The sequence below is a fragment of the Melospiza georgiana genome, chromosome 4 (genome assembly GCF_028018845.1).
Source record: "Melospiza georgiana isolate bMelGeo1 chromosome 4, bMelGeo1.pri, whole genome shotgun sequence".
In the NCBI taxonomy this organism is placed as follows: domain Eukaryota; kingdom Metazoa; phylum Chordata; class Aves; order Passeriformes; family Passerellidae; genus Melospiza; species Melospiza georgiana.
In genome coordinates this window covers 37,369,216-37,396,287 of record NC_080433.1, presented here as the reverse complement: position 1 = coordinate 37,396,287, position 27,072 = coordinate 37,369,216, and the positions used below count along the sequence as shown (strand labels likewise).

At 41.0% G+C, this 27,072-nt stretch overlaps 1 protein-coding gene across 1 annotated transcript in view; it reads left to right on the top strand.

The window, feature by feature from the left end:
• Nucleotides 1-26,151, top strand: part of CRADD (CASP2 and RIPK1 domain containing adaptor with death domain) — an 81,704-nt gene extending 55,553 nt beyond the window's left edge. Inside the window, exon 3 of the mRNA XM_058023055.1 lies at nucleotides 21,377-26,151. Within this exon, the coding sequence (XP_057879038.1) occupies nucleotides 21,377-21,672 (296 nt within the window). The 3' untranslated portion in view covers nucleotides 21,673-26,151. The remainder of the gene's footprint in view (nucleotides 1-21,376) is intronic.
• The last annotated feature ends 921 nt before the right edge of the window (nucleotides 26,152-27,072 follow it).

Below are 27,072 nucleotides of genomic sequence, written 5' to 3'. Positions count from 1 at the left end.
GCCTCTTCAGCTCCTGGGGCTGACTACAAGTCCCACAACATTTTCTGTAAGAAGTCTAAATTCAAAGCAATGGACAATATAAAATTATTTAGATTTTAGAACTTCTGGGGGAGTTTAGGTTATCAGAACATATAAGATGGCAGTATTTCTCTTTACTTACCACCTAGATACTTTTCTGTGTAGGAATTGCCAGTTTTCAGTTGCCAAATTATAATCCAGATTAGAATGAATTTTAGTAACAGATAAAATGATTCTTAAACACAGCTTGTGTGTACACCCTTTTGAGAAACACCAAGGACTTGTGTAAATGTTTTCTGTAAAGGTAAAGTATTCAGGTCAAGTATGTAGTATGCTTCTGGTGTCTTAAATTTAGGAATTTTCCTACACTTCAGCACTGCCTCTCTCAGTGAGTCAGGTTTGGAAATGAGACTGATAGCCAACTGGCTTTTCTTTTAAGAAGATTCAGAATGCTTGAACAAACAAGTTGTGAAAGGTTCCAAAGGGAAATTGCCCAGACTGGAGCTTGTCTGAGGAGAGTTTGTCATCAAGGGGAATTCTTTGACATCTAAGAAATCTTTCACCAGCAGTAGACATCCCTTACATAGAAAAAACACTGCCAAGCACTTGTGGAAATATTTGAACTGGAAATGACTGACTAATTGATCACTGGGCCTTTTCTACCACAGCCTTTTTTTTTCTTCCTTCTTCATCTTCTTTTCACTTGTTTGTTTGTTTGTTTGTTTTCTTTTTCTTTTTAAATCATGCAGTTAAGAAACCAAAGGCATTCCTGGCCAGGATGGTTTCCTCAATTGACTGAATATTCCCATTTCCTCCCTTGCTTCCACTGGCCCCACTGGGACAGAAAGTTCTGCTGCACGTTGCTCAAGACTCATCTCCTTTAGCAGCTCACATTGAGAGTTTCACTATTCATTTGCAGACCCTTGATCAACCACTGGCTGTCAACAGAGGCAGGAGGCTAGAAAGCCCTACAAGCCCTTGGTGTCTGACAGCAGCCAGAGGAACTGCTTCACTGGAGGGACAGAGAGGTCAGTTCAGTCTTCTGGAACTGAGGGCTGTGGTTTCAAACCTCCTTGTAAATGAATTGTGAGTGTAGGAGTGTTGTGTGAAGGGTGTCAGCAAGCAGCACTAATTCTCATATCTCATTGCAAGGACTATGACATTGTGTGCTTTTGAAATGAAGTATTTATCCAGTTCTGGAAGAGAATTCTAAGCTGCAAGCCACGAGTGGAGATAAACCTCCTTGTGGCCCTGTGTTTGGCTTTTGTGTTACTGAGGGGCTCAGCATTTCTCATTGCTTTGTTTCTTGCTCAGTCTTCCAGCTGCTGTGGACCATGCTCTCAGAAGTCTCATTCCCCCTGTGCACAGCAAAGAGGGAGCCTCAGCCTTCAGGAAAGCATCTGGACGTCCCATGAAAATCCAGTCTTTGAAGTCTCCCATGTTGTACTTACCACTTTCATTTGTTCAGACCTCTGTGGAACTTTCAGCTATTTGAAGGACTCTCCTTTTTTTCTTTTTTAGCACACAGCGCAATACCTTTCATCAGCATCTTTTCCCTGGAGTGTTGCTTGCATTTGCCTGTTTCTCTCTAGAGCTTGCTTACTTCTGAAGCTTGAAGTGCTCAGCTTGCAGTATTGGGGCATGTCTCCCACTGAGTCAATTCCAAGATACAGAACTAGTCTTGTCTCATTTTTTTACCTTTGCTACCTTGTCAGGCTACAGCATTTCCTGCAAGATGACACATCAGAGTAGATAGGTGACAGCTCCCCTGACTTCTCAGGGGGTTTCCCTTCAGCTTCCTGAGCCTCAGGAAAAATTAGCTTTTCAAAGCTCCTCTCAGCATCCTCTGAGGCTGCGTCAGAATTTTACTCTACAGCTTGTATTTCTTGCTTGAGTGCTTCAGCTGCTAGTCATTTCTTCCTCTAGTAAGATCACTTCTTTCTCAGTCATGCTTGACAAGAAGCTTGGAATTGTCTTCTCTTGAAATTGTCTTATCTTGATGAAGATATTTAGCTTGCATGGGCCTCAAGTGCTCTGTCTGTCAGGCAATTTAATGCTTAATCCTCTGGTTCCCCTTTCAATGGCACACATCTCTGTCTCAAAGAGCCCCTGGAGAAGAGAGAAAAATTTCCTTGTAGGCATTTTGTGATCTTGATAATTTGACAGGCATCAAGGGAATTGCAAGGGCTGCCTGTGAGACTCTACTGGGACAAGATATGACTGCTTTCCATTGCCATAGGGCTCAACACCATCCTTCTCTCTTTCCTCAGCATCTTCAACCTTGAGATCCAGAGAGAGGCTATAAATGCAAAATGAACTTACATGAAAATCACAATGCAGTGTCTGAGCATTGAGCATTATCAGACATTGAACCAGTTACTTTCCTTCATTTGGAAGGAACAGCTTAAGTAAAGTGAGGATTCATTTGTGTGTGAAACAGACTGTCAAGATGAACTTTATTGCTATGAAATATTACCAAGGCACCTGCCCCATATAGGTTTTCTGATATTGCTGGCAGGTGGTTTTGTAGGAGAACTTTGCTGAGCTTCTCTGTCTGCAAGGAGGCATCTTGAAAGGGCTACAATGGAAGGTTGAGGATAGTTTGTAGTATTTCAAAGTGTCAGTTCCCAACTGAAATATTTTAATGTAAGCTTACTTAAAAGCAGTAGTACCAGTCAGGAAGAATTTTACAAGCTGAACATATATTTTTCTGTTTGACTTCCCATATGTAGGTTGCAGTATTAACTGATGTTCAGTGATGGTACCAGAGCCCAAATTTGGTTTTTATCACAGATTTTGCATTTTATGGTCACAAAAGTTGCAACTTGGAGGGAGACCTTTTACAAGGACATATTGTGACAGAACAAGGTTTCAAACTGAAAGAGGGTAGGTTTAGATTAAATATTAGGGAGAAATTCTTAGTAAGAGTGATGAGGCAATGGAACAGGTTGCCCAGAGGTGTTGGGGATTATTCATTCCTGGAAGTGTTCAAGGCCAGATTAGATGGGGGTTTGAGCAACCTGTTGTACTTAAAGGTGCCCCTGTCCATGGCAGGGGGATTGGAACTTTATAGTCTTTATGGTCCCTTCCAGCCCAAAACATTGTATGATTCTAACTAGACTGGCCACTTTCACTTTCCTTTTTAGGGGTTATTTTTAAAGTGTTTCACTCTCTGGCTCCCCTCCATTTGACCTGTGGTGTAATGTTTGGACTAGAGATGCTTCTGGGGAAACATTAAATCCAAACAAACTCCTTTCCACCCTGTTTTTCATGAAATCTTTCTTGGATGGTCACTAAAGTTCTATTTTTCCATTACATTCTCTATTAAACACAGACATGCACTAGAGATCTCATGGTTAATAACTTTCCCAAACTAAAGCAATTTTAAATGCTTTTTTGTTTGTTGTATTTTGGAAGGCAGTTAGAAACACTGTGGTGCTTACTTGTTTTGTTTGTTTAATTTTTCTTTGTTTTGGGAATTTGGGGGAGGATTGTGAGTTTTTGGCTTTGCTTTGTTTTTCCTGAGGATGAGATGGAAGAAGTGAGGAATTGGAAACACTGGAAATCCTTGGCAGAATAAATTTTTCCCCTTGGTAGTATGTCTGGAAATGAGAAGAGACGAGTTGTTAAAGGATTGGTGTGTTATACTGTGATTTATGGAAACTTTCAGCAGTGACAATGCCTTCAATCATACCTAGGGACATATGAGTTCCTCCTTTCACAGCAGGCTGATGTGTTAGGTGTTCCTGCAGTCATACAGACCATACAGATGCTACACAGGCAATTTTGAAGAGCTATCTTTACTTTTATAGGGTGTGCAGCAAAAGCAGAATGAAATATTTAGATCTCACTATCAGGAATTTAATAAATTAGCCCTCGATTACTGATTCTTCACTAGATATGTTCCAGTAAAGAAGCAATGAAGGTCAGGAATGGAAGAGGAGAGGAGACTAAATAATATGAGTGGAATTGATGTGAAGATTTGCTGTGGCTGTGATCTGCCTGAAACTTTGCTGAAGCCTGGCTTCCCGAGAAGTTGCATTGTTTCTCTATCTTGCTTTATCCATGCTTTCTTAATTTATTTCATGTCTCATAAAATCATCAACTCAGGATGCTATAAAATCTCTGCTTGCTTTGCCCATGTCTAACATATCTATCATTTTCCTCCCCACACTCCACACCTGGGATAACATGACAAGGGGTCTCCTCGTGTCTTCACAGGCTGCCTTTGTGTCAGGGTCCTTAAATCAAATAGTTTGCTTTGTATCCTATTGTTGGATAAAATATGTATTTCATATGTGGCTTTGGTAGTGCAAGCATCTTATGAGACATTCTTCCTGCTGGATTGTTTTTTCAACAATATCTGGTTTGAGTTGATGAATCTGAGAACTATAATCTGTATTTTTATTATGAGCTTCTTGGCACTGATGTGTAATAAATTTACTTCATTGCACCATCCAAGAGAAATACTGCTAAGTTGAGGGTCATGAATGTTTCATATCAATATCCTGTCTTTAATAAATCCTAGTAACTTCTGCAAAAAATGTCTGCTTTCTGTTTTGGGATATTCAGGAAGAAAAATATGGAAAAATGAAATATGTTAGTCTGAGACTTCCTAGCTTTTCAGTGCCTCTGTCTCCTTTGTCTTCCTAGTTGATATCTCTAGGATGTTCTAACTCATCCTGGCTGGAGCTGAGCCCAGGGACAGAATGAGGTTGGTCCATCCATACTTACTGGGACTCACTTGCTAAAATGCTTTCCCTTCTAGCATTTTAAAACTTTTCCTCTCTGAATCCTAAATTATTTGTATATAAGAGCTTCATACCCAGTCAAATATCTTCTCTCCATGGCAGTGGCAAGCAAAAGACAGTATGAGACTGGTGGGGTTGTGGGGTAGTGGCAGAAAACCTACGTGATGGGAACCATGTGGTGTGCCTGGCATGTGGCACATGATGAAGCCTGCAGGCACTGCTGGTGGGAGCAGTAAAAAGACTCTCAGCATAACATTGCCTGGCCCTTAGACTCTGCTAGTATTCCTGTCTTTCCAACAGGCTGACATCTATGCTGGCAGCTTGTTCTGCTTTACCTTGTTGGGGATAGACGAACAACCTTCAGGGTGAGCATCAGTGATGACTTTGCAGTGTGTTCATCGAAAGTGTAAGAAAGTAGATTACATAAGAATATATTAAGATTGTATGGTTTTATTCTGGTCCATTTCAGGAGATGATCCATGGGGCCCCTGCTGGTACAAAATCCTGGTACGGGGGAAGATTACATCTTGCTGTACATCAATAGGTGTAACACCACCCGTTATCCACACCTAAAACTCAAGCTATGTTCTCATAACAAATGAAAGCTATGGCACAGTATTTTCCAAAATGAACTGTGATACCAAGATTTCAGTTTACTTTGGAAGATGGGACCAGGATATAATTTCGTAGGTGGGTTTTCTGGACTGTTGTAACTTGTCAAAACACACTTCAATCAGTCTGATTACTGGAATTCCCTGGGGGAAAGCAGCCTTCAGAGGAATTAAAAACATAGTGTAGCAGCACAAATAGTTTTCTTGCCTGTTGCATAATAGGGTGACTTGCTTGGTTATTCCATGGTTGGTCCTTCCCATGCTGAAAGAAGTATTTGGAAACAATTGTCTAGACTACACTTAATGGCCTGATCTTTTTTTTTGAAATCATGTTTCCAAGTGAGGGAAGAAACCAAATTAAGGTGAGCATAGGGAATTTCCTAATCATCTCGTACTCTGAAAAAAAGGTTTGCTGTTTATGTGAAGACAGGAGGCATGATTTTGCAATTACAGCATATGATAAAGGCTCCAGAAATCTTGAGTTTTTAGTTCCACCACAGACCTGTCTACCATTCCCTCCTCTCCCTGCCCTCTCCTTTTTTAAAATTGGTCTAGGAGGACCTTGGAGTCTTGTAAGGAAGGAATCACATTGTCTGATGTTGCAGAATATCAGGACCCATTGGTTTTGTTCTGCAACACACCTAGATTTCCTGCCACGAACAACAGTAGGGTGAATCTAGAATCAGACCATTGTGTGGGTGGGATGCAGGAACTTCATGTGCTGTATAAATAAAGATATTTAGTGTTAGTATTGCTTCAGACAGAAAATGTCTACAGTGTTCATAAACTACCCTTTGCTTTGGGAAATGGGACTGACACCAGATATTAAAACCTGAAGCTCATGACTTTATCACTCGTGGTTTGGTTTGCTTTTCAGCTCACCAAGCAATACTTTCCTGCTCTAAATACAGCTTACACTAAAAATCAGTGCTGCTATTGCAGCTGCAGTGACAGCCCCTGCTTTGAATGAGATATTCCATGTGCAAAGTAGCAATTCCACATAGCACAGCTCAAGGCTCACTGAAGCTAAGGAGGACTGCTGGCTTGGCTGATGCATGCTTCGTGCTGCTTAATTTGGGCTGACACCATAACATCTGACCCAGTGGTGCTTTATTGCTGGTGTAGGGTTGCTGTGTTCCAGCTCCAGTTGCTGGATCAACATTTGCTGTTGGTCTGCTGAGTGGTGCCTGTGTATTCACGCAGTTGGGGTGTTCCTTCCTCTATTTCTAGGAGCAAGCAAACACAGAGGTGTGGAGGAAAGAGGATGCTGGTTGTTTATCCCCAGAACTCATCGTGTTTCCAAGAGCTGTATTTGTGTTGGTTTGTCTGGAACTTGCACCAACGAGGTCACAAGGTTGGAAACACTTGTTTCACATTTTGTAGATTGTTGTCGAGTTTCAGGAGTTTCACCCTGCTGCTGCTCAGGGTGGCATGGAGTTACAGCTTGCTGTGCTAGTGAGCCCTGCTGTGCTGTCAGAAGGGGGGATACCCAAAGGAAGCTGTGCTGCCCTGTGGTCACAGCACAAACTTGGACACTGATGGAAGGGTCCCAGTCAGCTAACAACCTAGCCTTATAGGACATTCTTGGACAAAAATATATGAAGAAACCCCAGCTAATGAAGGAATAAACTAAATAAGTATGTGTTTCTGTCACTGTCTTTTCTGGAACAGTCTTGCCTTATGTACTTGCTATTGCAAGTGAGATTTGGGGTTGTTTCTGTGTCAAAAGCTTTTTTTCATGGGAGATGTGGTACAGCTAGAGTAATGAGTCACCTTCTACACCTGGTAATGCAGGCTCTGTGCTGAGTGAGTTTTTACCTGGGAATTCAAATTTTCATGGTAGTCTCAAAAAGCCCCCAGCAAAACAACCCTTCAACACCACCAGTTAGAGCAGGAGGATGGTTGTAGGTAGATAATTAAAAATTAAAAATTGTGTCATGTTAATTATATAGTCTGGCTAGGTATATGCTTCTGTAATATAAAAAAATAATACTTTGAAGGAGGAAATTAGGGAGATGGCTATTTTTGCATTGGTAAAGAGAGCAGCAGTCTGAAAACAGCTGGGGGCTGGTTTGGCAGCAAAATCTTAACCCAGCAGCCATCATGCTTGCCATCTGCTCAGACAAAGCACACGTGAAACAAGGCTGACTCCTGAGTTGTCACCAAGCCGGTGTGTGGTACATACACACACTGTTCTTGTCAGTGACTGGAGGGTCCCAAACCTGCTCAGAGCCCTGCCCATCAATGCCATTGGAAAATCAGTGGCCTCAGCACCTTTTTCTCACCAGCTGCACCCATCTGTGATGCTCTCTCCATGCAGGGGAAGCCCCTGCAGCTTTTGCCTGCTCTGGTCCTCTCCTTGCTCACCAGTGCTTTCCTCCCTCCTTCTCAAACATGTGGAGGCAGTGGGAATTAACACTGGGAAGTGCAGAGCCAACTGGCAGGAGGAAAGCCTGACAAGCTGTGCATCTACACTGGGATTCAGGGTTTGATTTATACAACTGAAACCCTGAAAAGAGGTTTGAAAAAATACAGCTCAAGAGAAAAATTCAAGCTGACCTCTTGCCACACAGCTGGAATCTGTGCTACGTGAAACAGAGGTACCAGGTCTCTGCTACCTTCCACACAAAATGACAGTATTAACTGGACCCTTATTTAGGAAATTTTAAATTTAAAATATGGCTCTGAACCTTACTGGGCCAAAACAAAACAAAACAAAAAAGCAACCAAACAAAACAAACCAGTAAAAGCTCCCTCTTGGTGGAAAATTTTTGTGGGTTTTTTCTAACAGAAGCTGAGGAAGGCATTATTCTCTGTGTCACTCTCCTTCCTGCTCAAAAAATGGGGGAAGGAGAGAAAAAGTTGGAAAAGGAAGAGAAAAAGAAAAAAACAAATGGGTTTTTTAAAAGTAGGAGGGGATTTTTGTCATGGAAAAACTTGCAACATAGCTTTGACAGACAAGTCCACCTATCCAGCAGGAGGGCTGCGTGCCTGCCCAGCATGGGTTGGGGAACAGACCAGCGGCCTTTCTCTGGTGAGCAGATGTGGTGGTAGCACATTGTCCCAGCTCCAGAATCCTCCAACAATTGCAAAATGAGGCAGGGAGGAGAAGAGAGTTTGAGAAGGTGGCAGAAGGTGGGAATAGACTAAGTCAGTGCTAAGAGTAAGAGGCCAAAAGGAATCTACATTGTGAACTGTCCTGGAAAAACTCACTTTGTGTAAATGCAAACATCAGAATTTGATTCAAAGGTATGTTTTTCCATATTAAACCCAATGCCTTAAAATTCCATGTGAAGCAGGTGGTAGAGGTGAGGGGCAGATATTTACCTGTTTGTTTCCATAACATTTCAGCCTTTCTAGCTCAAATAGCAAATGACCCCTTTGGTTGTCTGCTCCCTTTTTTATCTGTACCTTAGTGGATTTCCATATTCCAGTATGCTCAGTTCCTTACTTAAGATTACTTGGGACAATCTATTATTTACCCTTCTGGGACCTGGTCAATTAAGTCTTTGATTAAAACTGGAGAGGTGAAGCAGGGCTCCATCAGCATCTGAAGATGGGCACCTTCCAAAGCTGTGGTCATGAGTAGGAAATCCAGGAGATGAGCTGCTGGGCTGTTGGCTCCTCTGGTGCTCTTCCTTTTTCACCTGTGTAGGCCCAGCTCTTTGGAGTTATTTGAGCATAATCCTGGCAAACTCTGTGTACATAACCTAATACATACAAAGCCTTTTTCACAGCCCACACCTGAGACTGCAGACTCCCCTCCCTAAGTGTTTGTGTTTAGCAGAACATCTCCCCTCCCAGTCACATGGGGAGCATGCAGACAGTACAGTGTGGAAGCCATAAAAGACTGTAGTTCACATACAAGAAAGGCTAGGGGGCTGATGGTTCAGGGTTCCTGGAAAGCCTGGGATGCTGTATAAATGAGGTCATATCTAAAACATCTTCAAATATGTTTCTAAAGCAAATGTTGCACAATTAAATTAAGGCTGCAGAGGAATAAAAAAGTTGAGATGGATTTGTTTCTCTGTTGAGCAGCACAAAAATGTTATATATAATGATTCCCACAGAAAAATGTGGACTTCAAAATTAAAGCCCCAGCTGTGTTGTCAGTCAAAGAAAGTATGTTGGATCGGGACATACAGAGCTGTAGACCGCTGTGTAAAACCTGAGGAGTTCTCACCTTCTCTTTCTAGCAGAGATATGTATTTTCCTGGGCTTTCTGGTTTGGTCTAATGTGGACATTCATGCAGTAATTATCTTTTTTCTCAGGGTCAGAGACTGATAACCACTAGAGCTGTGCTGCAGATTGCTTCAGCTGCCTCCTTCTGTCCCTGCATGCAGCTCTGATCTTACTTGATAGATATCTCAAGCTGTGTTCCTTAGGGTCTTTAAAAGAGTATTGTGTGGGTTTACAGAGCTACAATTTTTTTTTCAGTTGTGTCTCTGAGACATTTCTCTATGTTGCTTGAAATTCCTTCACCAAGCTTTTGTTCAGCTGTTCCAAACAGACTTGCTCCCTGTAAAATCTGTGCTCCTGCCTTACTTACAGACACAGGCATCTTTGGTTGACTGAGTTTCTCTACTTTCATGTGGAAATACTTGCATGACACAAAGAACCGTAATAAAAATGACTTCAACTTTCCTTGCTTGTTTTACAGAGGGGGTCTGTTGAGTCTCTTTGTCAAATGCTTTAGACCTGGATTGTATAAAAAGGAGATGTGGCTTCTTGAGGTAATCTAAGGATACTTGTCCCAAGTCTCACAATCTGCCTGCACAGAGCTTCCTGAAAACAGTAAGGCTTTTTACAGTTTTCAGCTTGACTATTCCCATTTACTTGGCAATTTTGACATGAAAACCTTTATACCTGTATAAATGCCAAGATGCCTCAAGCAAGGATTTTCGTGGGGTGCCTGAAGTTCTCAAATGTCTCAAATACAGTATAAATATCAGTATGTAATGCCTAGTGAATAGCATGTCTTGAAAAGACTGAGTTGTAGCAGTACCTTCATGTTCTTGTCAACCTCTTCAGAGTAGATAAGAAGCCCCCATTTTCAGTCAACAAGACTGAATAAAGATACTTAAATAGGTCAGTCTTGTGGCTTTAGCATTCAACTCCCAGGCTCTGTAACAGACTTAGAAAGGTTGAATCTCCTGAGATCAGAGAACACCAAAGAATTGCAGCCAAATTTTCATGTCTTCTGCACTTGGTGCTTGTAAACTTGCACGTGAACCCTCTGTCATTAGGATATTTCCATACACTAAAGTGCAAATGGAAGGCCCAGTTAGGTGGGTAGGCACTATGTGGCTTCTACACAGCACAGCTGGGTTTTCATCTGCTGAGGAAGGAAGGAAGGAAGGAAGGTTGGTTGTTTAGAGTTGTGGTGGTAACATTTTCAACATTATGGAAAAAGGCATCTTGATTTCTTTGTTTCTGAGTTTGTAGAACTTAAAAGATGCTTGCTTAAGCAAAGAAAAAATCCATTTTTAAAATTTGCTTTCCATTGTTACCTCTAAGAGGTTCCTGTGATGTCAGTTGTCAAGGAAATGACAGCCCTGCTGTCTTGTTTGTGGCAGGATTTCAGGTTTACTTCCTTCAGGGACACAAACATCACCTGTATTTCTGCATGTCTGGGACAAAAGAGATTTGTCTAGTATTTAATTCTGCCTTTTTGTTTTGTTTCAGCCTTTCTTAGATTAGACATAGCTGTGCAAAAATCCCAAACCAAGTAAAACAAATCTTTTATGGTCTGCTGATCTTCCAGCCTTTTCATTCTGGTGTTAAAACATTTTTATTTCTGATTTGTTAGGTACAAAAGCCAAAATGATTGACATTTCAATTCTGCATCAAAGTCTGGCAGCTAGTAGACTACAGAACTATGAGGGAAAATGTTCTCTATGCATGAGACATGAAAATTAATTGTTTAAGCAAAATATTTTTTCAGATGTTTAGGTTTTGCATATGAATCATCCCACTAATACTAGCATAAATCTTCTACAAATAGCCTAAGTAATGCAAATATTTGCCAATACCTTGTTTAACTTTGAACTTACTTCAGTTCCTTTGGCAAAGTGCTATTCCTGAGTGAGTAGAAAAGTAATTGGGTCCTCAGCCCTCGAGTGCATGGTTGCAGCTGTGAGTCATCTCCTTACTTTCTATGCTGTCTTGGGATCTCTAATGACTGCAGAGGATCAGCGTGCTGTGTCACCCGGCACCAGCATGTCACAGGGCAGCCACGAGCCCTGCAGCTGAGCACATGCTGCAGGGTGTTATGTCACTGCTGACTCAAGGGGGAAAAGAAGTGCTCATCCAGTCCCTGCTGGCGTAAAGTGCTCTCTGAGTTAGGACCTCGCTTTCGGAAATTACCCATGCTCCCCTTTTCACCCTTTTCATACCAGGGTCAAGTGACAGATCCATGACCTGAATTTGTAGAAATGAAATTTTAAAAAAGGAATGAATTTGACTTGCTTGTATCTAAGACTTTCATATAGTCTAATTAAGATTTGGAAAAATTAGCGGGATTTGTGTGTACATAGATACATACATACATACTGTACACATATCTATATCTATATATATACATATATGTATGTGCACACACACAAATACATTCTAACATTTGCTTTACAGAGAACTGAAAGTCTTGTGGCTGTGACCTTCTAAAATTACAGCCCTATTAGATAGCTAAAATTGCTGTTGGACAGTATGGATCTGTTGAAACCAGACATGAGATTCCAAATTGATTTCTTGTGTATCTTCAACTGACTTGGCACTTGAGAGCACTAGTTGTGATGCCAAGCCTCCCATTCATCTGAAAATGGAGAGAAGCAGGTGATGCCACCTCAAGCCCTCCTTCCTGACACTCGTGGAAAGCAGTCTTCTGACTCAGGCTGTTGAACTGCATTTGGCAAGCCAGGCATAGCAACTGATCATAGCTGAGCATTGTATTTTAATACTACTACCTTTTTTTCCCGTGGATTTTGAAATGTTAAAAAGCCTACTGAAGTTCATAAGCATTTAGAGCACTGATACAAAAAATGGAGGAAAAAAAGAAACCAGCAGGGATTTACGTCTGTGTTGCTTATGGCATTTCATGGAGTCTTTTACACCTATGCAAAATGTCTTTAAAAAGACACTAAACAAACCTGTTGCACTTTGTGTATTTGTTTTGCATGGATGTAAGTGATTAAATAAAATGCCAAGCAGTGGAGGATTCAGCAGAATGACAGCACTGTTTTAGCTTGCTCTGCGTGGCTTTTTCTATTAATACATGTTTGTGGTCAGAAAGGAACGCAGTCTCACTTCACTATAATATGTGCAGTATTAATTTTGGTTTGACACCTGCCAGGCAAAGATCCTCATCAGCCAAAGGCATTCTTCACAACCAAGCTCCATCTGTTGTGCAGATCTTTGATATTTCTAGTGACTTGAGCCAAAGCAAAAAGAAGAGCCAACTTGAAGGCAAAAAAAAATCTTGAGGAGAAATGAATAGTTCTATCAAGGCTAAATATAATGGCTTATTGTCACATTTGGTTTAAGTCCTGTGAGGGAAACATGTGTGATTAGTTTTGTTTTAGAAGAAAACAGTCCTTCATACTAGCAGTGTCATTGTTTTTGTTGCATGAAAGGAGTATTGATAGCTGAAGTTCAAACACATGATTTTATTGCTGAAATGTTGTAGTCTTTAGAAAGATTTCTTGATAAAAGTTGCTGGTAAAAAAAGTTTACTCCCTTATTTGTACTCAGCAGATTGAAAGCCTAGGGAATCTTTGATTCTTGTGTGCAAAGGAGCAGCAGGATTAACACTTGCCTCAGCTCTTTGAAAGACAACTCAGGCTTTTTGAAATAAGCTTTCAAGTATTATCTGTCAAAAGAAGATAGCTTCCAATCCCTTGACAAAAGTTGCATGATGATTTTGTCACCTCACTGACAAAACAATCATTAATTGCTCCAGTTAGCTTTGTTTTTCACTTAGAGTGGGTGAATTAATCTGTCAGAGCTGCCCAACCCACAAGGGTAAACATTTGCCTCCTATGATACCATGAGACATCTACAACAAATATGAATGTGTTTTATGATCATCACAACTTCATACAATCACCTGCTGATCATTTATTTTTATTTGTGATAGCGTGGAGAAGAAACAACTTGACTAAGAAATTATGGCTCTGTGGGCTTCAGATCTGTAATTAGCAGTTGAAAGTTCTGTATTATCAAGCACCATTCAATTCACTAGGAACTGCAGAGCATTGAAAACTATATAGAAATGCAGTGACATACTTCAGAATTTGATTTTTTCAGCATTGTTTGTAAGGTTGTCTGTTGCTGTAACTGGTGGCCTGTAAAACAAAACCTCTCATCTCTCCTCTTTCAGACTAGCAAATGTCTTTGTGCTGTCTAGTAGTTCCTGAAAGCTTGACTGTTCCACAGAACCTAACCATTCAGTAGGTATTTCTTTTTTCCCTTAGTGTATTGCTGCATGCTGAACTTGTCCATGCATTTATATCAAAAGTACACTGCAAAGATGCCATCATTAGCTGTGGTTTCAGTGCTCATGCATATTTCTCACCTATGTATGACAATATAGAAGTTAATAGGAAATATTAAGCAAATTTTACTTCTACTTCAGTGTCTAGAGCAACATCAAATGCAAAGTATAAAGCCACAGTATGATTAAATCTAATCCTGACTGTAATGCAGGGTCATCCTGCCTGAAAAGAGAGTAAACATTGTATTGTGTTGTTTTTGCTTACTTCGCATAGGTGCTCTTTTCCTTGCTTGCATCTGCAGCTGCCACTTATTTATGAAATTTATTTTTTGATCTCACAGTATATAGTAGTAGAGAAATACTGTGTGACATTGTAATTAATTTCTTTTCATGGAAGACAAAATAGCATCCACACTATTAACTGCTGAAACTTCCTCCCTGCTCTTTCCAGTAAAATGTGAACAAAGATGTGAAAACCGGATCTCTTTCAGTTCCTTAAACATGGGGATTGTTCCCTATGGCTTGAAAAGGATGGAAATTGAAAAGAGAATTAATTCATTTACAGACTTCTCTGACAATCTGTTTAATATAGATTGTACTGAAGATTATCAGTATAGCAGAGATCTGTAGAGGTACAAAACCTGTAGGAGAGATTAAAACATGTTTAAGATAACTGTGTAGCTACTGAAACTGAATAGTGGGAATACAACTGAAAACTTTTATCATGAAATCTGAATGTTTATGTTTCAGATTTTAGCAGTCTGCTTCCACATCTGCAGCTACTAGGCAGTCCTTAGCAAGTGATAAAGAATACATGAATTAGCTGCTGGTACTGAGCCAAAATAGAAACATTTGTGTTCTTGAATTGCCTGTAGATTTACAAAATTTTATGCTGTTTTTCTTCCCCTAATACCCAAAATCTACTTAATGTCACAAAATGTGGTGGTTTAGAGCTCACAGAGGAGAAGAGCTGCCAACAAATGAAGATATATGTACTTTTTAATTACACCACCAATGCAGAGTCCCAGCAAGCTTTTGGCAGGAAGGAGCTGAATTTGGTACCTCGGGTGGATTGTGCTTCACTTCAGGGAAGTGCCATAGATTTGGTTACCAAAGGATAATGGTCACAGTTTATTCTGCATATTGGCTGTCATATGTATGGTAGATTCCAGTTTTTTGAAAATAAGACGGAGAACTTAGTATCTTTTAATTCAAGTCATAAAAACCATTACAATGAGGAAGAATGCAGTCAGTCTTAAAAATGTATTTCATATTTGCTTTCATTTTGATTCGTGCCTTTCGTAATTTAATTAAGATACTTGGAAATGTAAATTACCATGACAGAAGTATGCTTAAGTGTGTTTTATGATCACTAATTGACAGAAGTTGGTTTTATTAATGTAAATTTCGTATATAATGTTTGCATTCATCAGAAGTTACCAAGTTACAGAGACTGTGAAGCACGACTACTCAAACAAACATAAAATTCTCCTGTCTGGCACTCCAGTCATTTATGGCTACAGGCTGGCTTATGAATTTGAATGTGATATAGGAAGAGGACAGGCATTTGCCTGCAGTTTCACCTGTTAATATAGTGTTGGGCAAGTACAGCTGAACAAAAAAGCAGCAGAGCAACTGTACTAATGGAGACCTACTGTAACCTCCCATCTTCTTTTCTAATGAATCAAGCCAAGCCATCCCCTGCAGTTACCCAAGAATTTCTCTTTATTCCATCCTTCTCACCAGGATCTCCACCATAATCTTGTGGTTTACTTCAATCATCTGTAGCACTTACTGGGATCCCTCAAATGCTTCTTTGCTGTCCCTTTGATCCAGCATCTCTGGCAGCTCAGGGCAGTTGCAGCTTCCAGAAGTCTCCATTCTCTCCATTAGTGGGAACATTACATAGTGTCCTTCAGTTCAGGTTCTGCAACCCCACCTCGCTGCTCATGACAGCCTGTCCCAACCTCATCTGCCAAGGGGCAGATCTTATCTTTCTTCATGATACACTCTCACTGTCTTGCTCACTCCAAGGGGATTTTACTCTAAGGCAATTGTACCTGTTTATGTGCACGTTGTTTACTGTTGTGACATTCAGTCAGTGAATAATTTCTGTAACATAGCACGGCTGCCAAAGCACACAGCACACAGCCTTGGCAACCATGCCCATTCTGTACCCAGTGCTGGCTCTATGGCTCAGGCAAGTTGAATAAGTGGGCTGAAGGGAAGCAGAACCTCACACTACATTCATTATTAGGGATGTTTTCCTTTAGCCGAAGTGCCCTACATGCTACTGATGGCATGTTAGCCATGATGGTTCTGAGGAGCTTCAGAGTCCCTTTTACCTTAATTTCCTGTAGTAACCAGGGCCATGCACTCTTCTGCTGTGGGGTGTTGTGTGTATGCATGTATCCCCTAGTAGCCTCGGAACCTCTTGTCCAAAATGAAGAAGCCTGTTTGCTGTTGAGTGAAGGAGCAGTTTCATGAGTGTCTTGAGAATAGGTAAGCAGCTGGAGAAGACCTGAAGTCAGCTGTAGGATTCACGTCCTGGGGGGGAACTGAGGCTTCTTTGGTTTGCTGCTTGTAGAACCTCTTAATCTAACTTTACCACTTCTCAGGGAAGAACTGTTCTCCAGATGCCAGAAAAGATGATTAAAGAGGGCTCTGAAATGTTTGCTTTGAACTCTTCAGAAATCATGATGAGGATCTGATAAGAGGGTTAAGTGAAGAGCAGTCAGCGTCTTGAGTCCAGATCGCGAAGGACTCCACACACCTAGCAGGGAGATGCTGAGGCCAGATGCATGCCCAAGCAGTTGCTCCTCTTTACAGTCCCATTCTAATTATGCAAGGTCTGAAGACCAGAGTCTCTGACATGTTTCTGATGTGATTATATAAAAATTAGAGTATTTTCCTAGTATTGTTCCTGCCAAGGGCTCTTGCATGCTTCGTTTCAGCATACTGCTTGATTTGCAGGAGGGTTTTCTCTCAAGCAGGTGCTGTACTGGAGGCTAGGAAGCATTCTTGACCTTCGCACGAAATCTTTATCTTTTTTCTGTAATGATTTACCCAGAGAAATGGACTGTGTCTGTGCACCTCAGCATTAGAATGTGCAGCTCAGAGATAGCTGGATTCCCCTTTCCTCTTCCAGGGCTCCTTCTGTTTTATCCAACAAGTATGTACATGGTCCTTTAGGTGGATAAGATACAGAGGAAGTGCTGGAAGCAGAGACCAGTCTGCAGAAACGCCTTTCCCAACAGACAGATTTATTAGTTATTAGATGAATGATGGGTCATGATATATCCCTGACTCTTCAGTTGTCTCCTGAACTGCCTGTGGCATTGTTCTTATAGGATTAGGCAGCAACTGACTGAGACTTTTTCAGTACTTTCGATTCAGGTGCAATTTCCATCCAAGTCCCTTTTACACAGCAGGGACCAAAAAAACAAAAAGTTGAGTTTGTGTTAAAATCTAATGACTTTGCAGGGGAGAAGTCTCTCTGAAACGCCAGCAAATGCTTTTGGTCATACACAAAGAAGTCACATGTACATGGAGAAGGGTCCTTTAGCCAAAACTGTAAGGCACTTTGTGCCCCAGCAGTTCTGAGGGATCAGCTGGGTACTTCACAGGTCACCCAGAAATGCCTCAGCCCCTTTGGCTGCTGTCTCCTGTGTGGGCCTTATCTTACATCCTCCCATTTGTGCCAAGTGGGACACAGCTGAGGTGAGTTTGTTTTCTGTCCCCCTGATTTTTCCAGTATCTTCTTGGCATCTCCTACTTAAAGATACAGAGGTTCTGAAGAAAAAGAAATGCAAAATGGTGACTGTCTGCCTTTGCCCCACGTGGTTTTTTGTATCTTTGTTATTTGGGTGACTGTTTTGTCTGGTCTATATCTGTGATACTATTTATATCCAGCTCTGTTTCCTGTCCACACTCACCAGCACCATTGTAACTCTTGATTTGTCCAATGGCCTGGGAGTACAGATGTACACACAGGCCACAAGTTGTCAACATCTCCTGGTTTTTAACTGGAACAATTAGGATAAAGCTTAGTGTGGATGAGCTTCCTTCAGCAGCCTTGGGGAGAAGCACATTCCCTCATGCTACAGCTTTGACTAGAAGGAGCCACAGGTCTTTCTCTGGGTCAGTTTCAACTTCACAACCAGTGTGGAGAGTGTCCTTCCTGTCTCCAGCCCTATGGAAGGGGAATTTCATGGTCCCGAGAACCAGGTGGCTGGTGGTCCCAGGAGAGCACCAGGCTGTCCCTCTCTCCAGCACAGAGCTGTTGGCTCCTCATTCCTCAGGATCTGAGTGGCTTCAGCACGAGCAGCGAGCCTTCAGCCTCTAAATCTCTGCAGCGTGCGGCCTGGCACCCCACAGCCTGGACCATGCCCACAGGACGGTGGCTGGACAGAGTGTTTCACTTGGTGCTCCCACTGGGGGCAACAGCAGCACAAATTGCCTTCTCCAGAGCAACCCTCAACACCCTCTGGTGGTGCCCCAAGCACCCACTGCTCCTTCCACATCTTCCCATTTTTACCAGTGCAGTCCTCGTTTTGCTAAGCAGAAGCGCATGCCTGACAGAAGAAAAACTTGACTTTTTTTTTTTTTTTTTTTTTTCAAAAATGAGGTCTCAGTATCCTAAAAGTACCTTTCAAATGCAACTGCAGGATCTGCATAATTGAAACTTTTGCTCTAATCTCATTACCTCCCTCAGGCAGTTCCTGACAAGTGGAGATTATAAATGAGAGTTTGTAGTAAACATAGCTAAAAAAAAGATATCTTTATTATTTTTGCAATATATTCAAAGCAGTCTGGGCATGAGCACAGAAAACTCATTTCTATTTCACCTCAAATGCCATTATGTTTATTAAATTAGGAGTAGTGTTAATCCTAGAACATATCGAGATCTTTTTTTGATTTTGCATTTATCATAACTGAAAGATCTCACTAAATATTTCTCTATACCTCTAAATAATATTGCCTGTCATGTAATATTTATCTCCAATTTTCCTCAGTGTTTTGTATCAGAACTGAAAATCAGCTATCACAGAAAATAAAATGGGACTGAAATACCAGTCCTTTGTATTAAATTTAACATTTGGCTTCTGTCCCAGAGTTTTCCACATCCATATTAGAATCAGATGGTAGCGTAAGATGAAAAGATCTCCTGGATGGGTTTTATTCTGATCCTTATTAAAGGGCTGATAACAGACTGAAGGCAAGATAGTTGTTGCAGTAAAAAAGCCTGCTTAATATCAAAGGCTGGATGGAAAAGCTGACATGTATTATTATTAGGCCTTCCTGCCTGATCACATTTCAGAGTCATAAAATCATTCTGCTAGTGGATGTGACGTATGAAAACTTCAGTGTGAGAGCAAAAAGCCCAGGCTGGCAGGTATTGCTGCTGTGGGTGCACAGTAGCTGACCATAAGCCAGTGAAAGGATTTAATATCAAAAAGTGTTGTTGGTGACCGGACAGTGTAGCTATATTTATTTTATTCTCAGCTATTTGCATTCATGAAAGACACTGCCTTGTCCTGACTTGCCTGTGAAACTGGTATCACATCTGGTGTGACAGCATAGGGCAGCCCCACAGGTATTGCTCAGCCTTCTTCAGAAGCTGTGCATCCTCTGCCCTATCCACAAACCAGCACTTGTCCCAGATTCCTTTGGCTGTCTGGGGACAGAAAGATGAAAGAGACCTAAATATTCTTCAGAAAGCAATTTTCTCTTTACTCAAAGCAGCTTTGTATAGTTCTTGTGTATTATTTGGCTGAAAGTGTACAAACATTTGCAGGCTCTGGGTCTTCCATGCAAAAACAATTACTTGATAAAATGAAGGAAAGGTGCTTTTTGGAGTTTTTGTTCTGCTGTAGTGGAGACTGTGAGCATGATATTGGAGCTATAAATTAGATTTTGCAAAGCAGCATTTCTGTAGGGAGTCTGCTGCTTCAGACCGACAGGCTATAATCAACATTTTTCAAGGGGGTATTTTGCCTGTGTTTTGTTGCAGTATCTTCTGCACTGCTTTTCTAAATGCACCTTTTTAAAGGCTGGCATATGGTTTGAACTTATAGGCAGAGAATCATTTTGCTGTCACTGGCTGTTTACAGCATCAACATCAACATTTGAGCTTGTACCTAACGCTCCTTTTACAATCAGTGGAGAGAAATGTGCACATTTAGAGGAGTTGAGTTAATTATTCTGATTATTTTAGACATCTTCTTTCCAGTGAAAGAGTTTGTATTTTAGAAGAGTCTATTTAACTCCCAGCAGTAATTAATCCTAGCATATTTAGTTCAGGAGGTGTTACCTGTTGTTAGGTGAGCTGGATCCCACACAGCATGTTTCTGAATACTATTGTATTCTCACTTGACTGCTTTTTTGTATTAATACTTTTGGGGTTTTATTTTAATTATCAGATTATGCTAGGGAACACATAAAGAGATCAGTTGTGTATGCAAAAAAACTTCATTCAGTCCCTACAAGATTTTTACTGCTGATAATTACAGCTGTCTAATGCTTCCTATGAAGGCTGTTTTGGTAGTTGCATTGATCCTGTCCTCCTCAGGTACCAGTTCAATGTGAAGTGTCTCTTTGGATGAAGAGTGCATTCTCTTGGGTACATGGACAATTCTAAGGGACTTAACATCAGGCAAAAATCTGTGAGAAAAAATGGGACCTCCTTGCATTCTCCTGAAAACATCTTCAAAGAGGTCAGATGAGTGGAGCTGTAGCACATGCATGCCTGATTTCAGGAATGTTACAAGCTCTGACAACAAGAACTGAGGGATAAGGAAGCATAATTTGTGTTTGTGAACCGTGTTGATGCCCTGTTCATTTGGGTACACCTGAACCATGCTTATGGCTTCATTCAAATAGAGGAAAAGCCCTCAAGGCTGGTCTCCTCAAGATGAGTTTGCCATGTATGACAGGGCAGAAGGGGTTAAGTGGTGTCTTAGGACAGAATTTCCTGCGAACAGTCCTCTGGAAAAAAATTAGTGTAATACCTATTAACTAAGGAATCAAAGTTATTTCTGAAGTGTATAAATGGAGTACCAGAATAGGAGTAATAAGGTATTATTGGTCCCATGTTTGTCACTTGTCACTGTATCATACTGGTGCAAGCACATTGAGGACGATGGCTGCTGGAAACAGGTTCCCTGAAAACCTTTCTTGTTACTACCCCAAAATTTATAATTACTTTTGGAAGTCTTTGCTTTGGTGTACGGTTCTGATGTCTGGGTTACTGACATTGAAACCCACAAGGCTCCCTAGTATGGTCTACTGAGCATTAGTTTTCCTCTGATTAATCTTCTGATTGATCATGTAATTAGTTTTTCTAGGTAAATATGTATTCTGTTTCTTTAATTAATTAACTCTTTTGCCTCAGCTTTGCTCGTGCTTATTCCCTCCTTTGTCAAGGTCTCCCATTAACTCTTGCAGCATTGCCTAGTGACATACATGCTTTTTCTTTCTCTCTTTTTTTTTTTTCCCTCTTTTACAGACTTCCCTGAACTTGCGCCATGCATTTTGAAGATATCACCAACAGATCAGCAGCTGAACAAGCTGGCAAGGAGGCTGGGACCTGAGTGGGAGCATGTAGCTCTGTGCTTGGGTTTGTCCCACACTGACATCTATCGATGCAAAGTCAATCACCCTCACAACCTGCAGTCACAGATTGTAGCTGCATTTGTGCTGTGGAAACAGCGCCTGGGGAAAAAAGCAACAATCCAGAGCCTGCACTCCAGTCTGATGGCGGAGGAAGTGGATCCTTCAGTGATACAGTACATGCTTGAGTGAAGCCATGCCATTTATTCAGAGCCTCCACGGGTTTCGTTCAATTCAGTGAAGAGGATGGAAATGTATGTTGAAGATTGGATGCTTCAAGCTGTAAAAAAAAAATGGGGCTGGGAACTGCGATTTTATTAAGCTTAAACATTCCAGTTTTCTGTGACATCTTGTGAGTTGTAATTCTTTTCATGCCAGATTAATTTTTAGCAGGCATTAAAAAATGGATCACTCTTTCCTGTTCCCTTTTGTGCTATTTCAGTGGGGATATAGGGTGACAAAGTTCTTGCAACAGGCGGGCCTGCAGTTAGTTCAGCAAGGTTTTCGATTTCACTGAGGGAGTAAGACTTGGTTTAAATTATTTTCTGGACTATGTAGGAGCCTTTTTACTGCTGTTTCATGCTACTTCCCTGATATTACAGCAAGAAATGAGACTAATCACCATTACTAATTTAACAATTTTACAACAGTTATTGCAGGTGGCTAATTTCACATTTATAAAAGTTTCAGCATGTAGAGTTTCTTGCTAGTATAGATGGTTGGCACTTTGGTCTGCCTTTGAAAAAGGCCCTAAATGGAAGTAGCAGGAATGTAGTGTGCCTGTGAGGGTTTCTGCTGTTATAATTTAATGGGTGTAGGTTTCTGCAGGCAGGCCCTATGTGGATATGCCTTGTCACAGGTGGGAAGTTCTCAAAGACACACAGTAGAAAAGTGACCAGAAGCAGGCAAGAACCAGGTAAAGTGTGCAAGAAGCAGCCTAAAAAAGGAGACAACTTCTAAGTTGTCCATGTTTGTCTCTGCTAATAAACTGGGACACCACGGGTGCCTGCAGAGTCTTTGAACTGTGCTCAGTATCCAGGCAGCCTTGTTTCATGGTGAGCTCAAGCATCCACAGGCACATTGCTCTGACCACTGCACACCCAATAGGGTAGGGAATTCTGCAGGTCCTTGCTGGTCAAAATGAACTTCCCACTGCTCTCCCTCCAGCTTCCCTCCAGCCACCCACCAGGCTCATTTGCTTCCCACCAGCTTTTCTGCACCTAGTGGGGGCAGCTTTGACACTGCTATCCTCAGTTCTTTGCCAGTGTAATTGTACCACCAATGAAAATAAGATTTTATGCAGAAAAACAGTGAAGCTTATGTTCTTCTCCTCCTTCTCTTCTGTCATGGAGATTTTATTTCTGCTGGGAAAAAATACTGAGATCTTTGCTGACCAGGCAAGGGGGGATCAGTCTGCAGGACATCCAAAGGCAATGGGAGTGACCAGATACTCTCTGAGGACTATTGATAAGAGGCAGAATACATTAGAATTCTCCCTGAGCAGTTTGCTGTACAGTAAATGATGAACAGAATTTTGATGCTGAGTTTCAAGGTCTGTTTATGAGCAAGTTACTTTAGACTGTCTCATCTACAGAGTCATTGCCAAAGAATTTCCCATCCTGCAAAATTTGCTCTAATTTCACAGCTTAACAGCCTTGTCTGTAGTTTTTACTGGGGCAAGAATGAACTTCACTGCTTTTCATTTAAAAAAAAATTGTTCTTTTTATATGCAAACTTTGAAAGACATGGGAAATTAGAAAAGACAAAGAGATTTTAAAGAAATCCTATATACCTTGATTTTTAGAAGCATGGAAACAGAAAATATATTCTGTCAGGATCTGGCTCCTGCAGGTTCTGAAGCAATCTGGTAATATTTTGGTTTTAATCTTCTGTATAGAGTTCTGACTTTCAGTAAATTGTGATATTGTTATACCTCACTCAGATCCTAATTAGGCATATTCTACTTCCAGAGATTAACTATATCAAAAATTCCAGATAAACAAAGTAAATTAATTTAGGGTTTGAGTTTTATTTTTTTCTTTTTCATGATGCTTTAATGACAACATATTCTTTTTTAGGTGGAAAACCATCCCAGAGCAGGTGTACAGACATTTGGCAAATTCATATGAGCACAGCCCAGCACAGGGAGTGGGATGAGAACTTTGAAGCAATTCTGACAGTGAGATTGACAGGAGCATGGTTTGCATATTAGGGAAGAGAGGCAAAGCAGTCTTCCTGGCAGCAGTTTGGAGGAAAAAAAGCTAGAGATGGTTGACAGGAGGAACTACTGAAAATGTGATGTAGAAGAAGAAGTTGACTCCCAGTGTCATAAATGTAAGTACCTTATCTTGCTCTGAACCAGCAAGAACCAAGTCTGAACACAGGCTGCCTTCAAGGCAGTTCATCCCCAGTTAACCCAGAATGAACACAGTGCTCCAAGGAGGCAACCAGTCTGGGCAGTAAAACAATGTAATGGGCACACTCACATGACCCTCATACTTTCTTCTCTGGGTGAACTTTGCATTTCATGTTCTTCATTTAATGAAATCACAGGATGGTTTGGGTTCAAAAGGACCTCCATGATCATCTAGCTCCAGCACATCTACCATGGGCACCTTTCAGTTACACCAGTTTGCTCAAAGCCCAATCCAACCTGGCCTTGAATGCTTCCATGAATGAGGCATCCAAACATATCTGGGCAGTCTGTTCCAGTGCCTCATCGCCCTCACAATTAAGAATTTCTCCCTAATATTTAATCTAAACCTACCCTCTTCCAGTTTGAAGCCACTCCTCCATGTCCAATCACTACATGTCCTTGTAAAAAGTCCCTCTCAAGGTTTCTTGTAGGTCCCTTTTAGATAGTGGATGGTGCTATAAGGTCTCCCCATAGCCTTCTCTTCTCCAGGCTGAGCAGTCCCAACTATCACAACCTTTCCTCATAGGAGAGGTACTCCAGCCCTCTGGTCCTCTTGATGGGGCTTCTCTGGACTCACTCCAGTGCTTCTATATCCTTCCTGTATGTGGACTCCAGAGCTGTTAGCAGCACTCCGGGTGGGGTCTTATGAGAGTGGAGAAGAGGTAGAGAATCTCCTCCCTCAATCTGCTGGCCATGCTTCTTTTGATGCAGCCCAGGATATGGTTGGCCAATGTCAGGTTATCCATAACTAATATACTTAGAGTCTTTTTAATGGGTAAAAAAGCAACCTTCAGTAGGTATGAAATTTCATGCCAAATAAGGCTTCCTTTGAAGCCAGATATCTGTCTGAGTATCTGCTATGGGGCACTGGAAACCTGATGGGTAAGTGTCATATCAGGTAATTTCTCCAGCTTCTTTAGGTGGGCTAAATGGTACAACCCTTGCACCTGGTACTAAAATTATAGGAGCCACAGCTAGACAAGGATTATAAAACCTGGCCTCTCATATTGTAGAGCAAAGCATAGAATTAATAATTTATAGTTGCTTTCGCATTCCAAGGGCCTAAATGAATGCTGTAATACTTGAGTTGCAAATATTGAAGGGAGAGGTTTACTTGTTTTATGAGATTGTTTCCATTGCTGATATTTAAAATTCATGGAAATGTTCCTATTAGACTCTTCATTTTTATTAAACCTTGTTTTTGCACTACACAAGTGCAGGGATACATTTAACTGACAGTAGTATTTCTTTAACCCAGTGGGTTTTTCCATCCACTTAAAAATACTTTTCTTCTGTATGTAATGCTTTATTTTGCACAAGGATGCAATTAAGACAATTTAATTCTTCAGATGTATAGTATGGCCTCTTATTCTCTCATAGAACACTCAGAAGATCTTAAAATGTTTATTCTTTTCTGCTAATTTAAGACCAAATGTTATTTATTTAAATCTCGTGGGCAAGCCTGCAACTTGAGTGTTGTTCAGGACTGAGGCAACTCAGTGAGTTTCCCTGTCTCTCCCTTTGCCTCAAACTCCTTTGTGCCAAAGTTTAGGTGATGACAGGAGACTTGCACAGGGGCTCCTGTCCTCCGTGCCCACTGTGCACCCAGGACTGGTGCAGGGGAGCTGCAGTTCCACCACTTGGGGTGAGGCACGCAGCCCCTTTGGGCTTTGGGATGGAGCGTGAGTTTGGCCGAGGTGAGCCAGCAGAAACTGCTCTCTGATGTGTTCAGGTTTCTTAACCAATGTCAAAAAATCCTCACTAGTGAAGCTGGTATTATTGGTATCTACTTATTTGTGGCAGAGTTTAGGAGCTGCAAGACTGGAAAGCATAAATGTGGCCACTGCTGGAGCTTCCACTGAAACAGATGGCATAACTTCCAGTCCTTGGAAGAAGTCATCATTGATTTTCTTCCTTGGTCTCCAGGGAAGACTTTGACATCCCATTTAACTCTTCTAAGTTGTAAAGAAGCTCTATTAAAAAACTAAAACTAAAAAAATCTGTTTTGTACTCTGGAAGTACAAATGGACTCTTAGCGTGGCAATAGGCAAGACCTAAGAGCACTGATTCTCACCTGCATAAGCTGTATGAATGATCACAGAGGAAGGATCTTCTCAGGGTAAAAGCATGTCAGACTGCCAGCATTTAAGAGTGGCTAGAGTGTAAAATGAAAATGCAGTCATCTGTGAGCCACTTCTCCCAGATATACTGGGGGAAATTTCCATCTGGAGCCATATTTTATGACAGTAATTGATATATAGAATAAAACATTTTGCAAAAGTCTGGAAAAATAAACAATGTCATATTATATTCAAAGAAAATAAAAGGCATGCTCATCTCGTGCTAAATGTGGTCATGCTGCAAATTTTGTTTCTTATTGGAAAGGGAAACAGTCTCTGAGAGCTAATCTGTTTATAAGCTTCCATATTCTCCATAGACATAGGCCAATGTCAAGACATAGTAGAAGTAGAGCTAAAAGGACAGTTGACAAAACTTTTGTCTGTTTACAGTGAATATTCAAAATATTTCTCCAGATTTCCCTAAATGAAAAGAATTTTAACTTTCAAGATGCCTTACTGTCACCTAAGATCTAAAGATCTAAAAATAAATCCAGTGATTTGGCTTCCCCCCCGCCACCAAATGTTGTGGTTTTTTTAAACTGATGACCTGAAAAAAATGAGCATTTGCCAGAAACAAAAATAAGCAAATTTTAAAAATTAGTATGTGTTTTAGCAGAATCCACTTCCAAACATAGCATTTTAGTTGTGAAAAAAGATTAATTGCATTTTCCTTTTGAAACTGGTGGGTAGAGCTGATGATGGCGCAGGGGGATTCCTGTCTCTTCTGCAGGAAGAGACTGCATTTAAACATCTGTAGGTGATGCAGGTACCATTTCTGAAGCTGATGTCTTCTCCAAGCCACAACAGCAAAGAGATAAAAAGTCTCTTATTAACTTCAGTGTATTTTGGATTAGGCCTTCTTTAATTGGAACCTGCTGAAGCGTGGTTCTAGCATTTACTATCTCCTTGTGAAAAAGCAGCCTTTTTGGATTTGAGGCAATCAAAAGGAAAGGGAGTTTTGTGGATGTAGTAGGAATTCTAGGCTAGGGGGTCCTCTTTTCACTGCCACAAGTACTACTTTGCACTATTCACTTCCAAGTAAGTGCCATTAAAAAG